The 16,118-nt window shown below is 42.0% G+C and overlaps 1 protein-coding gene across 1 annotated transcript in view; it reads left to right on the forward strand.

The window, feature by feature from the left end:
- Positions 1-16,118, forward strand: part of AR (androgen receptor) — a 107,267-nt gene that overhangs the window by 69,579 nt on the left and 21,570 nt on the right. Inside the window, exon 3 of the mRNA XM_024197317.3 lies at positions 1,949-2,065. Within this exon, the coding sequence (XP_024053085.1) occupies positions 1,949-2,065 (117 nt within the window). The remainder of the gene's footprint in view (positions 1-1,948; positions 2,066-16,118) is intronic.

The following is a 16,118-nucleotide window of genomic DNA, read 5'->3' on the forward strand; positions in this document are numbered from 1 at the left end:
AGCTTGCTGCGCTCAGGGGTGTGAAAACGTCCCCCCCCCCCCCCCCGAGTGCAGCGAGTGCAGCGCTGTAAAGCGCCAGTGTAATCAGCGCCTGCAGCGCTGCACGCTCACTCGCAGCGCTGCAAGCTACTCCCCTCAGAGAGGTGGAGTACTTACAGTGCTGCGAGAGAGCTGTCGCAGCGCTAGCGGCACGACTACACTCGCGCTTCACAGCGCTGCCGCGGCAGCACTGTGAATTGCCAAGTGTAGCCAAGGCCTAAGAGTGAAGAATAGACTTGAGAGACAAATTCTGCAGCCCTCACTCAAGCAGCATTTGGCACACAGTGATTAGAGATGGAAAGACCTATTAGATCTCATCCAGGTCATCCCTAGTTAGCGCAGGTTTGTTCTCCACAGTCTGTTTCCTAGTGTTCTGTTCAGTCTAGCTTTAAATGTGCTATTTAAATGCAAAGTCTACCATGTGGGCGATGCTGATAATTCTGTCACTGAAAATCAACAGGCCCACAACACATCTAGGCTGAGTCAGCGACATGTCTTCATATGCACCGGGCCCCATAGGGTGACCAGACAGCAAGTATGAAAAATCGGGACGGGGGTGGGGGGTAATAGGAGCCTATATAAGAAAAAGACCCAAAAATCGGGACTGTCCCTATAAAATCGGGACATCTGGTCACCCTAGGGCCCCATAGCAATAAAGAGTTAATGGAAGTGGCAAGTGTTTGGTGTGTTGGTGGTGCTGAGGAACCACAGGAATGTGGTATAACTGTTAACTCAACCCAAGGCTGCAGGGAGGAGACCCAGCCAGATCGTTTCCCATTCCGATGACCACAATATTTCACAGAGGCTGAGGAAGTAACACAGGAGATGCACAGCTGTTGCCTCATTCTATCCCTGTTCTTTGGTTATCTTTTTGTTACTTTCTTTTTTATTCTTATAAATTTGCTGATTGCTAATGACATTCTGCACAAGACAAAATACAGACTCTCTGTCATCCAAAGAGCTTACAATCTAAAAGACAGCATTGAAAGTGGGCCTTTAGACAGATACCTGATGTCATGTATCTTCAGGTGGGACACCCAAAGAAAGGGGCCGTTTTAGTACAGCAAAATCAGTTTACATATATATATATATATTTTGCTGCTGTCCAATTCCCGTAAAAAATCCCCATATCTAGCAACAGAGATAGCTAACATAGTAAGTGAAGAATCATGTTTAGAATTCTCAATAGCAAGTTAACAGAAAGCATCACTGCTCCACGGGGAGGAGATGGGGTCCACGCCAATCTGGTTTAGATTTTATCAGAAAGCAGCTCCATCTGTCCAGTATCCTGATGGAGATACAGATTATGTTTGCCTTTCCAGCAGCTCTCCTTTATGTGGAGGAATGATCACAGTTCCCAAGGCCCTAGTGGGATGGCTAATGGGAGGTAATTGCAATGCCCTCTTGGGTTTCCATTTTCAGATTTCTTTCTCCATATCAGAGATGTTTCATCAAGACATTTGGCATTTGGATCTCGTAACATTACATCGTGCTGGCCCCCAAACTGTATTGCTGCTGCCACAACATCCCATGCAATCTGCTTGCCAGGTGAGGGAAAGACCATTTCAAATCAGGAATGTCCTGCAGAAACTGTCAGTGCTAGGAGCCCTTTCTTGTTCAAAATGGTATCCTTTCTGTTTAATGTACATCCTTCATATGCAGTGGCTTTCAGCCTCCAAAATGAGCTGCAGTGCTCTGAAAACTAGATTCTTGTTAGAAGACTCACACAAAACTAAACTAGGAATGTGAATTTTCAAAACTCCCATTGACTTCAGTGGGAACAGGGTCAGGTCCATACAGCGATGCTATGGGAAAACATGAGAGTTTGTCCTGATTGTACGGTACCTTCTGACTGATCTGTGGAAATGCAGGAACCATTGTCCATCTGCTTTTTCTTTAATGTTTCTAGGTAAACAGAAATACCTGTGTGCCAGCCGGAATGACTGCACCATCGATAAATTCAGAAGAAAAAACTGCCCTTCCTGTCGCCTGCGAAAGTGCTACGAAGCAGGGATGACCCTGGGAGGTAGTGTGTGCTCGGTAGCACCCTTTGATGCTTTCATATGCACCTGTATGATTTATATATGGAACGCACACCTGTGGCACTTTTTTAGATCTCTCCCTAGATTAAACTATTGGCACCTCTGACCATAGAGACTGTACATTGCCCTGTACTAAATTCTTGCAATTAACTGATAAGCGTATTATGGACACAATGCACTCTTTTTACAGATCTCTTCTTCCAGTTACCCCTGCAGGATCTCTGATGTGTGGGATACATGCCACTGACACCACCTAGGCCCATCTGGCCCAGTGGGAGTAGCATGCAGCCCTAAAGTTTAAAGATAACAAGTAGTCCCATGTCATGGCAGGCAAAGGGTTAAGAGGACTCACTTGTTTTATAAAGCTGGGCAGTAGGGCCTCTTCAATCCATGCTTTGCCAATCCCCACACTCGGTAACCCACACAAATAATGGTTCTCTCTCTCTCTCTCTCTCCCCACCTCTCAGCAAAGATTTAACATATCTTGTATCACTGAGCTTTCATTGTTTTCCCCAAAATTTCTGCAGCCCATGCTTGTGGATTATAAAAGTTATCATAACACTTACATATTATCAAAGTCAATTATTGTTATTGCAGCTTGTAATTGCAGACCCCTCGCTCTTGTTTTTCTATTGCATTTGTTCTCACTAATTTACCAAGTTCAGTCCTCCCCAAAAGGGCCTTCTCCATCCCTAGTGCACTGTGTTGAAGTTGTACTGTGGTTGCCTTTGAATAACAGGAAATATTTTCACAGACTTCTCTTGGAGGGACTTTTCCCCTACTGCCATTTAACCTTTCTATGCCAAAACATTTTTTATCTCCTGGTTTTTTAAAAGCTATTCATATCATGGGCATTTTATTGTTTATCAGTGTGTGAAGTGGTTTGACATGCATGGGTTATGATCCTTTAATAGCTCTGGTCTTTTAAGTGGACTGATCCTTTAAAAGGTGCAGTAAATATGGAAGGACTCTAGGCTCCAATTTAATTCTTTCTCATTTCACAGCTCTCCCCTTTGCAGTCGTATAATTCTCCAGCTATTTTGCTGACTCCCTAACGTGCCTTCCTAAAATCCCTTTGAATCCTGAGAAGCTCTAGCTAATTAGTGACCTTTCCTCCTTCTTTAAAATAACCGTCCGGGTGAGATGATAGTTATGCGTGAGCCGTAATTGTGGTGCTTGCACCTTATTATTAGTTATGTATTAGTCTGGAAAATAAAAGAACGAGTCACTAAAATATTGGCTTTTCCTTAACCCCATTGGGGCTGATTCACGTTGGTGTGTGCTGTCTCCAGCTGTGGCGGAATTGTGTCATTAATGCTTTCATTTGAGGTGTCAAATGTAGTGCTTGTCGATTGTGTTTATTTTCGGGAACATGGTGGATATGGATTAATCCCATATAGAGAGCAATAAAGCTTAGTTCTTTTCATCGTCAGAGTGCTTTATAAACACGTCCATCAGGTCTACACTACAGGCCTATATTGGTATAACTACAGTCCTTAGGGGTGTGAAAAATCTACACCCCTGAGCGACGTAGTTATACAGACCTATCCATACCCCCCATCATGTGTAGACAGCACTGTGCTGGTGGTAGAGTTTCTCCTGTCAACACAGCTATCGCCTCTCGGGGAAGTGGATTAACTATGCCGATGAGAAAAGCTCTTCCATCAACATAGGAACGTCTTCACTAACGCACTACAAGGGCACAGCTATACCAGTGCAGCTGTTGCACTGTACATCCTGTGCCCTGGCCATGGCAGTAGTAGCATCCTGATTTTACAGGTCGGAAAACAGGCATAGAGAAATGAAGGGTCTCACAATAAGGCAGAGTCAGAGCTAGTTGAGAACTCCCATGTTACTGGTTCTCTGATCTGTGCTTGACATCATCACTTGGTCAATAAGGGGAGAGCAAGGGTTTGTTTTTCAATAAACAGCTTGAACCCTGGCTTCCCCTGTGGCTGCATCATCACATTTCACTTGAACATTTGTGGAAAGGCCTGAAGTTAATTAAAAGTCACAGGGCTGTAGAGCTCTCTGTCCACATCAGCGGTTTTCTTTGCGGGCCTTTAAGCTTTTGTGTTCACTAGGGGGGAAAAAGGTGTGGTCTTATCTCAAGTTAGCTAACACAAGGTAAAATTCTAGTGAAAACAAGGCAGTTTGTAGCTTTCAGCTGAGTTAGCAGGTCAAGGTAAGCCCTAGACTCCCCTGTAGTCTCTAAGGGTATGTCTACAGGGCTGTGTGTCTCAGAGCCCAGGTCAACTGACTCAGGCACACTGGTCTCATTCTATGGGGCTAAAAATAGCAGTGTAGACGTTCTTGCTAGGGCTGGAGCCAAGGCTCTGAGACGTAGCCTGAGCAGGAACATCTCCATTGCTATTTTTAGCTTCGTAGTATGAGCCTGGGTCCATTGACCCAGGCTCTGAGACTCGCTACCACTGGCCTTTTGTTGTTGTTTTTTTTGCAGTGTAGATGTATCCTAACTTTACCTGCTCACCCTCATGAAAGCTACAGACTGCCTTGTCTTTACTAGGAATTTACTCCATGTTAGTTAACTCGAGCTGAGAACACACCTCTTTCCTAGAAGAGAACACCTTTTTGTTTTCCCTGTGTGGGTTGGTGGAAACAGTAGATCAGAAAAAAAGGGGGTCAGAGTGGTTACAGTCCACTCTCCCTGGTGAGCACCAGCTCCTGTGTGTCACCCTGGCATTCCTGATGTTCCATTGGGTTGTTAGCACTTCAGAGGGAGCCATGCTGGATCCAAGTGTCACCTGCCATACCAGGTATGTGAATTAGCAGCGAAGCAATTACTACAAATCCCCACAAAAACTTCTAAGTGCACTGAAATGTGCAGCTCAGCAGGGCCAACAAAAATGTCCTTAGAATATCAGAGAGGAGACATTATATTAGGCAGATGTTTTTAAAACTCAAGCTGATGCCCTGTAGCTAACTGGGAATAAGATTCTGTGGGCATCACAGGAAACACGAAGGCTTCTTTTGCTGCAGTTGGCTTGTTTCCAGGTCACCGTGCTCCTCCTGTAGTGTGCAAGCAGTTATCGTTTAATGAAGGAACGAATCTCAACAGACAAGCCATTTCTGGGTCAATTGAACCCCCATTGGGTGGTGTTTTAGGGCATGAGGCCAACAAATCAGCCATTTTGACCATTTGAGAAGTATCATACAAATGGGTTTATAAGTGGGGAGGGGGAGGGGGGAGTCAGGCTTGCCCATTCACTGGATCAGCTGCTGAAGCTTTCTGATTGGTTGGCAGCTCTGCGCTCCCCATTGTATTTGAGTCCTAATGCCATTTTACTATGCCTTTCTGGCATTGTCTTCCTGGGATTTTAAGGTGCTTTCATTAACTGCTTGGGCAAATCCAAGAACCTTGAACCTCAGGTTTTTGCCCAAATATTCCCTGAGAACAGTTGGGAATGCCAGGAAAAGATGCACCAGAGACCTAATAAAAGTATCTGAAAGCTCTGAAACACAGAAACACATGCGACTTGAGATAAACGTATCTCTGTGAACATGGAGGAAGAGAGAGCCTCAGCACCCTAGATATTATTGGTGCTCAGTAAATACCAGGAAGAGAGAGAGAGAGAGAGAAGTCCTGTTTCCTCTGCCTTTTCTGTCATATGAAAGTTCTGGAGCATGTGACAACAGATTTTTGGAGACAAAACATGCCTTATCTTCCGCTGTGACCTGCAGGATGGGCTTTTCTATTTTATGCTCTCGTTATGAGAATAGCCTTAGGGCTTGTCATCACTAGAAAATTAGGTTGATGTTAACACAGTTCAGCAGTCAGCAGGCAAGGGCCATTGTGTTTAACGTCCAGTTAGTTGGTCATGGTTATCCTTCTGGTTCCAGTAAGGGTTGCCCACTACCAGCTGACACAACGTTAAACACGGTTTGGCCCTGTCTGCTCTGATTGCTGAGTTGGTAGTTAATATATCTCTTCAAGGCTGTGTTGTTACACTAATCACTTAATTTTCTGGTTCTGCCTGAAAGCGCCATATGGGGAGTCTACATCAGTATTTGGAGTAGCTCATGTTGATCATGTAGCCAGTTAACCGAGTCAGTGTACCAGTTAGTAACCAGTAAATGGGTAAGTGGGCCTGGTGGGAACCCAGGTGATGTTTAGTTTCATGAAACATCTGGAATGTTTTATTTTAAGTTCTGAGATTTAGTGAACCTTTTGTTTGAGTTTCAAGAAACATTCCTTCCCTTCATTTAAACTCTTGTTAATCCAGGGAAATTTAATAAAAACTGTGGGGGCCAGATTTTCAGTTACACCAAAGCACCTTTACACCACTCACTCCCACTTTTGGGTGACTTTACACTGCCCGAGTGATGTAAAAGGCCTAGTGTAAATGAATATCTGGTTCTGTCTTTTTGACTAACTGGAAATCTGTGCAGTGTAAGGTCCGTGTTTGAAAGTCATTTTTGCCAGGTCTCCAGGCCAACTACCGTAGAAGAATAAAAGGTGAAAAACATACGATGAAGCTTTGTCAAAACCAACTCGAACCCAAACTTTCAAAGTCTGAGGTTTAAAATCTAGAAACTATAGCTTAATTGGCCAAACCTACTCTCTTGTACAAGTAGGCACTTTACCAACCTCAACTACCACATTTCCATGTAAAAGTATCAACATGCCCATGTGCTGCCAAGTTTCCTCTCAGATTTATACTCTTTACATGTTAAAATACTGTTATTTAAAAGTACCATTAATGACTCATCTGTGGTGAACTTTGATGTTTGTTTGATGTGAGCATGGGGCAGAAAATACCCTGAAAATTGGGCTGATGGAACATCTAACAGCCAGAGCACGGGAGTTGCCAGTTAGGCTACCTATGGTATAATATAATGAAAGTGAAAGAGTCTGGCAGCATTAAACACAGCACAAAATGAAGTGTGGGAGCCTTCATTAATGATTGTTAGCTACACAAACACCTTAATTTTGCAGTGTTTTCCATTGCTGAGCTGGATAATATATGATGGGGATTGTTAGGCTGCTGTGAAATAGTCAAGGAACTTGTCAGTGAAAAGGCTCAATTTTGTTGGTCTCTGTGGAGCTATGATTTAGATTAGTTTTTTCCCCATCTCCAAGATTATTCTAACCACTCCCCTCTCCCCATCGTGCACACACGCTCAGTAGAGCAGCAAGTGCCCTGCCTGACCCTTCCACTTTTACACCAGCAAATAGTGCATTTGAAAAAATGGTAATAACACAACGAGGGGAAGGTCAGAGGCAAGCAGCCAGCCCAACCCCCACCATCCATTCCTTCCAGGCAAGAAATAGGGAAAATAAATTGCCGAATGTAAACACGCTCTCATGCTCACTCACTGCTGGATTAGCGCACAAGGTCTGGCTAGCTGTTCAATCACACTGTGCCAGGTGGGGGAGAGGCAGGCTACAGAACCTGAAAGCTGCCTCTTTCATAGATTAATATGTCCAATAGACCATGACTCTCTTTCACAATCAAGCATCACTGTATGAGCAAAATGTGGGAGAGACCCAAAGTGCAGGAAGTAAAAATGGATGGGTTCTGCCTCACCTGATATAAGAAAAACCAACAGTCCTTGTAAGGTGAAAACATATCTCAGTGTGTGCACAAGTGAATGAGCTGTTCAGAACGTTCAGCTGTTTTGAATTTGTCATTCAAAGCTCAGTTCTGCTCTAAAATGCGATTGTAAAAATGGAATAGTGGGGCTCTCTTTTTTGTCTCGGTGAGTCCAGCTCAGATTTGCTCTTTTACAAGTAGAAGACAAGGGGGTTGTTTTTACTGTCTTCCGACTCTGGAAACTCATTTTGGTGCCTGTGAGTCAAGCTGAGGTTTTTCCTGCTCACTCTTTGGCAACAAGGAACATTTCATAGTCAGAACTTCACTATCAATTTCAGTTGATAGCACACAGTTCAGAATGGAATGCTGCTTGTTCCTCCAGAGTTTGGTTGAATATGAAGGGCTAACAAAAGTAAGACCCACCAGAGAAAGATTTAGCCAGCAAAGTGAGTAAATGTGACTGAATTCATATGGGGAGCAGATCAGCAAAGTTAAGAAGACACCATCTGGAGCACATTTCAAAGCAGAAATGCATCATGAAAGAAAACCCTACAAGCCCCTGATGGGTCCTCAAATCATGGTTTAAAGACTTCAAGATGCAGAGAATCCTCCAGCAAGTGACCCTTGCCCCACACTGCAGAGGAAGGTGAAAAACTCCCAGGGTCTCTGCCAATCTGCCCTGGAGGAAAATTCCTTCCTGACCCCAAATATGACAATGAGCTAAACCCTGAGCATGTGGGCAAGACTCACCGGCCAGATACCCAGGAAAGAATTCTCTGCAGTAACTCAGATCCCATCCCATCTAACATCCCATCACAGGCCATTGGGCATATTTACCCCTAATAGTCAAAGATCAATTAATTGCCAAAATTAGGCTATCCCATCATACCATCCCCTCCATAAACTTATCAAGCTTAGTGTTGAAGCCAGATATGTCTTTTGCCCCCACTGCTCCCCTTGGAAGGCTGCTCCAGAACTTCACTCCTCTGATGGTTAGAAACCTTCGTCTAATTTCAAGTCTAAAGTTCCTGATGGCCAGTTTATATCCATTTGTTCTTGTGTCCACATTGGTACTGAGCTTAAATAATTCCTCTCCCTCCCTGGTATTGTGACATTTCCTACCGCCAGTGTAAAGGATGTGTTTGGGAAGGACTCCATTACATTCCGAAGGCTCACATTGTTTCCTGCCTTATAGCCCCGACTGTCACTGAAGTTAATGGCAAAACTCCCATTGATTATAATAGTGCAGGATCAATTCATATATCCCCTGGAGGCTCATCATAGCCATCTTTGGAATGAGGAATGCTAGAGTGGGACTCCTTTGGGAACTGATCTGCACTTCCTTAATTGGCCAGAGGGGTCGCTGTTCAACAGTGCACTGTCTGTATTACTTCTAGCCCTCGCCAGCCTGGGAAGGACAGAGACAAGGACTCAAACCAGGATCTCCAGCACAACAGTGCAGAGCGCTAAGCCCTTGACCAACAGAGCAGCCTTTTGTTATGTTTGCAAAAGCTAACATGCCTTTATTTATTTTTAAGCTCTTTTTCTTTTTACTTAAAGATTCATAGTGAAGTTTCCTTGAATAAAAGCAGCCATACATCATTGCTACGTTCTCACATAGGACAGACTGACAATTAATGCTGCTAACGATGGGGCGTAGTTTTCACTCTCCAGGTCACCCTGACCTGTTCTGCCTCATCTGTTTTACATTTGTTTTTAATGCTGGTTTAAAAGTAATTCTAAAGCCATGTATGCTGTGAATTCACGCACTGCTATTTTTCTCCCCCAGTAGAAAGACAAAGCATTCAAGAATGCTTCCAGGGTCAAACAGTTCGTATTAACTGTTTATTAATCACCAGTCACTTCTGGGTAGAGAGCTATGTGTGACCAGTGAACCTGCAGCTTTGAGTATTTATAGTGCTGTAAGGAGGAGACCAAGCAAATGTCTTATTTAAAACTCTCTCCGCTTTCGCACAGAATTGCAGTTTTGAAGCCTTCATTATTGATTTAGTTCACTCTGACATGAGAGCTGAAATCCATTAAACAGGATCTTCTCATGACCCATACCATCAAACCAAAAAAAAGGGGACAATGGAAGAAGTGAAGTAGTTATAGCACTTGGTAATGTTTGTAACTTTTCAGCAAGAATCCCCAATGCACCTCACTCCTGCCCTAGAGTCTCCCTTGTTATTGCAGACCTGAACACCTATACCGCTGTGCTGATGCATCTCAATCCTGACCTGCAGTAACCCTTCTGTTCCACTTGTAAGCAACCAATCATCTCTGCTAATGCACCTTACACAGCCCTCTTCCGGTTTTGGTCATGCACCAATCTATTAGAATTCTTTGATGGTGTCAACAAACATGAGGACAAGGGATATTCAGTAGATTTAGTGTACTTGGACTTTCAGAAAGCCTTGGACAAGGTCCCTCATCAAAGGCTCTTAAGCCAAGTAGGCAGTCATAGGATAAGAGGGAAGGTCCTCTCATGGATCAGTAACAGGTTAAAGGACAGGAAACAAAGGGTAGGAATAAATGCTGAGTTTTCAGAATGGAGAGAGGTAAATAGTGGTGTCCCCCAGAGGTCTGTACTGGGACCAGTACTATTCAACATATTCATAAATGATCTGGAAAAAGAGATAAACAGTGAGGTGGCAACATTTGCAGACAATACAAAATTACTCAAGATAGTTAAGTCCAAAGCTGACTGCAAAGAGTTCCAAAGGGATCTCACAAAACTGGGTGGCTTGGCAACAAAATGGCAGATGAAATTCAGTGTTGATAAATGCAAAGTAATGCATATTGGAAAACATAATCCCAACTATACATAAAAAATGATGGGGTCTAAATTAGCTGTCAAGAAAGAGATCTTGGAGTCACTGTGGATAGTTCTCTGAAAACATCCACTCAATGTGCAGCAGCAGTCAAAAAAGCAAACAAAATGTTTGGAACCATTAGGAAAGCGATAGATAATAAGACAGAAAATGTCATAATGCCACTATATATATCCATGGAATTCCTACACCTAGAATACTGCATGCAGTTCTGATTGCCCCATCTCAAAAAAGATGTATTAGAATTGGAAAAGGTACAGAGAAGGGCAACAAAAATGAGTAAGGGTATGGAACAGTTTCCATATAAGGAGAGATTTAAAAGATTGGGATTTATCAGCTTGGAAAAGAAACGACTAAGGGGAGGATATGATAGAGGTCTATACAATTGTGAATGGTGTGGAGAAAGTGAATATGGAGGTGTTATTTACCCCTTCACATAACACAAGAACCAGGGGTCACCCAATGAAATTAATAGGCAGCAGATTTAAAACAAACAAAAGGATATATTTTTTCACACAATGCACAGTCAACCTAAGGAACTCATTGCCAGGGGATGTTGTGAAAACCAAAAGTATAACAGGGTTCAAAAAAGAACTAGATAAGTTCATGGAGGATAGATCCATCAATGGCTATTAGTCAAGATGGTCAGGGATGCAACCCCATATGTTCTGGGTGTCCCTAGTCTCTGACTGCCAGAAGCTGGGAGTGGATGATGGGATGGATCACTTGATGATTGCGTGTTCTGTTCATTCCCTCTGAAGCACCCAGCCACTGTCAGAAGACAGGATACTGGGCTGGATGGGCCATTGGTCTGACCCTGTATGACCATTCTTATTTTCTTATGTTCTTATAATTCTGTCAGTCCATTTTAGTCCTGACTTGCAAAACTTTCTTACACTCCAGTCAAGGGCATTGCCTAAATAGGGGTTTCCAATACACTATAGTCCTGACCTAGAGCGCACACACACATTGTTCCATATGGATAGACTACACACACACTGACAGTGGACTGTAATCACAGCCTGTAGAACCCACTAGTATTCTGGTCTTGACTTCCCAGCCCACAGTTCTGCCCATGCACCTCATGCCTGACTTGTAGCACCCCCTGTTGTTCCAGTCTGGATTTCCTCCTTACCAGAGACTGAAATGTGGCAGACATGCTTGAGTCTTACATATTAAAGCCAGAAGGACCCATTGTGATCATCTAATCTGACCTCCTGCATAACACAGGCCACAGGACTTCCCTGAATTAATTCCTGCTGCAAGTCCAATAGCTGTGGTGGAACTAGAGCATATCTTTTAGAAAAATATCCAGTCTTGGTTTTAAAATGTCCAGTGATGGAGAATCCATCAAAACCCTGGGTAAGCTGTTTCAATAGTCAATTACCTTCAGTGTTAAAAATGTGCATCTTTTTTCTTGTCTGAATTTGTCTAGTTTCAACTTCCAGCCATTGGATCTTATTATATCTTTGTCTGCTATATTGAAGAGCCCTTTCATATCAAATTTCTGTTCCCCATGTAGGTTTTTATAGACTGTGATTAAATCACCCTTAAACTTTCTCTTTGATAAGGTAATTAGATTGAACTCCTTGCATTTCTCACTATAAAGCATGTTTTCAAGTCCTTTAATCATTCCTAACACTAGAGCTGGACACAGTATTCCAATAGCATTTGCACCAGTGCCAAATACAGAGGTAATATAACCTCCCTACTCCTACTTGATGTTCCCATTTGTACATACAAGGATCACGTTAGCCCTTTTGCCCACAGCATGGCACTGGGAGCTCACGGTCAGCTGATTATCCACCCTGACCCTGAGTCTTTTTCAGTCACTGCTTCCCAAGTTAGAGTCCCCCATTCTGTCAGCATGGCCTACATTCTTTGTTCCTAGATGTATGACCCTTACATTTGGCTGTACTGAAACATATTGTTTTACTGCAGCAAGTTTACCAAGGGATTCAGATCATTCTGTGCCAGTGACTTGTCCTCTTCACTGTTTACCACTTCCCCAATCTCTTTGTCATCTGCAAACTTTATCAATTATGAGTTTGTTTTCTTCCAGGTCATTCATAAATTTTTTTTAATAGTGTAGGGCCAAGAACCAATCCCTGCAGAATCCCACTAGTCTCACACCCATTCAGTGATGATTCCCTATTTACAATTACATTTTGAAACATATCAGTTAGCTAGTTTTTAACCCACTTACTATGTGCCGTGTAGATTTTTCATCATTATAGTTTATTAATCAAAATGTGTTGTGGTACTAAGTCTTGACTTACAGAAGTATATTACATCAACACTGTTACCTTTACCAACCACATTTGTTATCAAAAATGATATTAAGGTAGTTTGACAAGATGTATTTTCCATGTTAAATTGCATTACTTACATTACCTTCTTTTTGCAGTCATTCCATTATTTAGTCTAGGCTTGAAATCAGGCAGACAGTCCTGTAATTACTTAGTGATCCCATTCACCCTTTTTAAGTATTGGCACATTAGCTTTCTTCTGGTGCTCTAGAACTTCCCCCAGTGTTCCAAGACTTATTAAAAATCAACATTAGTGGTCCACAGAGCTCTTCGGCAAACTCTTTTAAAACTCTTGGAAGCATGTTATCCAGACCTGCTCATTTAAAGATGCGTCACTTTAGTAGCTGCTGTTTAACATCCTCCTTAGTTACTGTTGGAATGCAAAGTATTTCATCATTATCATCATCATATGATGTGAATACATTATCTGGCTTTTCCCCAAACACAACAGAAATATTTATTGAATAAAGAGTAAAGTGAGAATATCAAACTCATCTCACTTGTAATTTATGGTAAGTAGGTGGAAGACCAGTGCATTTAACTCGGTATATTGTGAGGCTCCCAGATTTTTCATATCTCTAGTAACAGCAAAAGCAGTTAATATATTTTTCACTATCATTATTCATCTAATTATTTTGCCAGGGTGTTTGTAATGATGGCAGCACATTATTTACAGATTGAGGGTGGGGAGCCAAAAACCTCCTCTCATATCTTCACAGTAGATCTTGACTCTAATTATTTTTGCTCCTATGCATGTGCAGAGTGACAGTTGCCATCAGTGGGAATTTTGTGCACATAAGCAAAGCAAAATACCAGTCAAGAGGAGCTGTGCTAATTTGAAAGGTGGTGGGGAGGAGGGCTAGGTTTTTCCCTGGATGCTGTGTTTGTCCAGATGTCTGAATGCTTCACCCATGCTTTCACTGAAACAACCTCTCATGTTTTTAGATTAAAAAAAAAAGGTAAAACATTGAAAAGGACCAGATAGGTAACATGATATGGGATGGGGCATATACAGTCCTAGAGAAGTACACACCAATGACCTGGAAATAACAATACCTTAGAGAAAGCGGCTCGTTTTCCAGGCTGAATACGATATAATTCCTCCACTGAGAAAAGATCTGAAATTCCTCTGGATCTGGTAAATCAGATTTTCATTGGTGATGGGAAGAATCAAACTTCTCCATCCCTGGCAATAAAAATAAACACAAATGCTTATATCTTCCTTCTCTGTGAAATGGGAATTATTCATATCACTGACACTCCTTTTGGACAATAACATATATAACATATATATTCTCATGAGAGTTGGGGTGATTATTTCAACTAACTGTTTTCTTTCTTCACAATGATCCTTTTTACCACTATTAATTCAATTTTTTTAAAATGAATATAACACTTACTGTAGGTCTCACATATAAACAGATCCATGCACATGTATGTGATAGCATACAATAACAGCTACCTCTTTGTAGATGCAGGACCTATAATGGATGACACTTTTCTTGGTTTATTTGTCTTGATTATTCAGCTCTGAAGGGACTGATTTGAAATTTCTCTCTCTCATTAAAGTGGAAGGACCTTGTTCCCTATAAGCACATAGACTTTTAAAAGTACAGCACAGGGTTGAACTGAAGGACATCAGCATGTCACCATGACATTGACTCGCTCATTCATGCCTCCAGCCTTTCCAGATTTTTTATTGATTATGTTGGGATTTCTAGTAACCAGGAATCGGCACTTTGTACTCACGTCTCTGCTTGTTTGTCCAAAACCAAATCACCTATTGACTTAAAGTGCACAGTTCTCCTATTCTGTCCTGATGATAGATTTTTTAGGGAAGGTATCTCAAGGTTACTAAAGGGGGGCAGCTACATCACTCTGAGTCCTGATGCTATGGCTGCCATCAGAGATTTGGAGGAGTTTGAGAGGAGTGATTTCTTGTTTTTTGTTTTGCTTGTGACCCACACAAATAATTGCAGGACTATGTCATGCTGCACTTTGGTCTTGTTTTCCATGCTACTCTCTGATTTTTATTGCCATGTTCTCATTTTCTCAGAGCAGCCTCCCTTAATTGCTATCACTGTAGATCATCCAAAGCATATTATTTAAAGATCAGCCTTTGCATTGATTTACAAAGCTGCACTTTGACTTGACATTTTTACGTTTCGAGGCTTGCTTTTCTAATTACAGCCGAAAGGAAGTTTCAGATGAGTATCATATAATGTAGGAGCCAGAACCCCAAGGACAACCGTTTTTGTGTTATTTTCTGTGCTTGAACTAAGCAATCAGCTTTTTATCATGATTGATTAATTTTCATTGGGGCTGTTGGGGATAAAAGGTTTACCATCTAGAGTAACACACTCAGCTCAGTAGATTTCATACATATGAACCAGTCAGCCATTGATGTAAACATCAGAACATTATAAATTAAACTGAACACTAAATACCCAATCTCAAAGCATTTCTAAATTGTACACATGAAGTTCCTGGTATTTTGTTCATGGACTGTATAATTTGTATGTGAGATCTAACCATCTGTCCATCTATCTAATGCAGTGGTTCTCAACCAGAGGTACGTGTACCCCTGGGCGTACGCAGAGGTCTTCCAGGGAGTACATCAAATCATCTAGATATTTGCCTAGTTTTACAACAAGCTACATAAAAAGCACTATCATAGTCAGGACAAACTAAAATTCCATACAGACATACTTGTTTGTACTGCTCTATATACTGTACACTGAAATTTAAGTATAATATTTATATTCCAGTTGATTAATTTTATAATTATTTGGTAAAAATGAGAAAATGAGCAATTTTTCAGTAATAGTGTGCAGTGAGACTTGTATTTTATGTCTGATTTTGTAAGCAAGTCATTTTTAAGTGAGGTGTAACGTGGTGGTACGCAAGACAAATCAGACTCCGGAAAGGGGTACAGTAGTCTGGAAGGGTTGAGAGCCACTGATCTAATGTATCTGTCTGTCTAATCTATGAGGTCCATCACTGTAGTGTGTAGGTGTTGGCTTCTAGGATATCCTCATTGTGGCATCCTGTGCACCGCAATTTGCCATCTGTATGCTGACATCACACATCCACAAGGCTGCAGCTCCACCTGATCCTGGCTAATTGCCATCTTGTCTTGAGTGTTGCCTGTTTTGAAGGAAGTGACTGAGATGGTTGTGGTGAAGCAGCTCTGGTGCCATCTAGTCTTTTGATTTCCTTGATCCATTTGTAGAGTGAGTATCAAGTAGGAATGCTTGAGTCCTACAGTGTTTGGCTTAGGTTCAACCTGTTGTTCATGGCTTATTTTCTCCCTCTGCTTAATCCTGTAATAAAGTTACA

The sequence above is a fragment of the Terrapene carolina genome, unplaced genomic scaffold, assembly GCF_002925995.2.
Source record: "Terrapene carolina triunguis isolate 2854851 unplaced genomic scaffold, T_m_triunguis-2.0 Scaffold131, whole genome shotgun sequence".
NCBI classification, from domain to species: domain Eukaryota; kingdom Metazoa; phylum Chordata; order Testudines; family Emydidae; genus Terrapene; species Terrapene triunguis.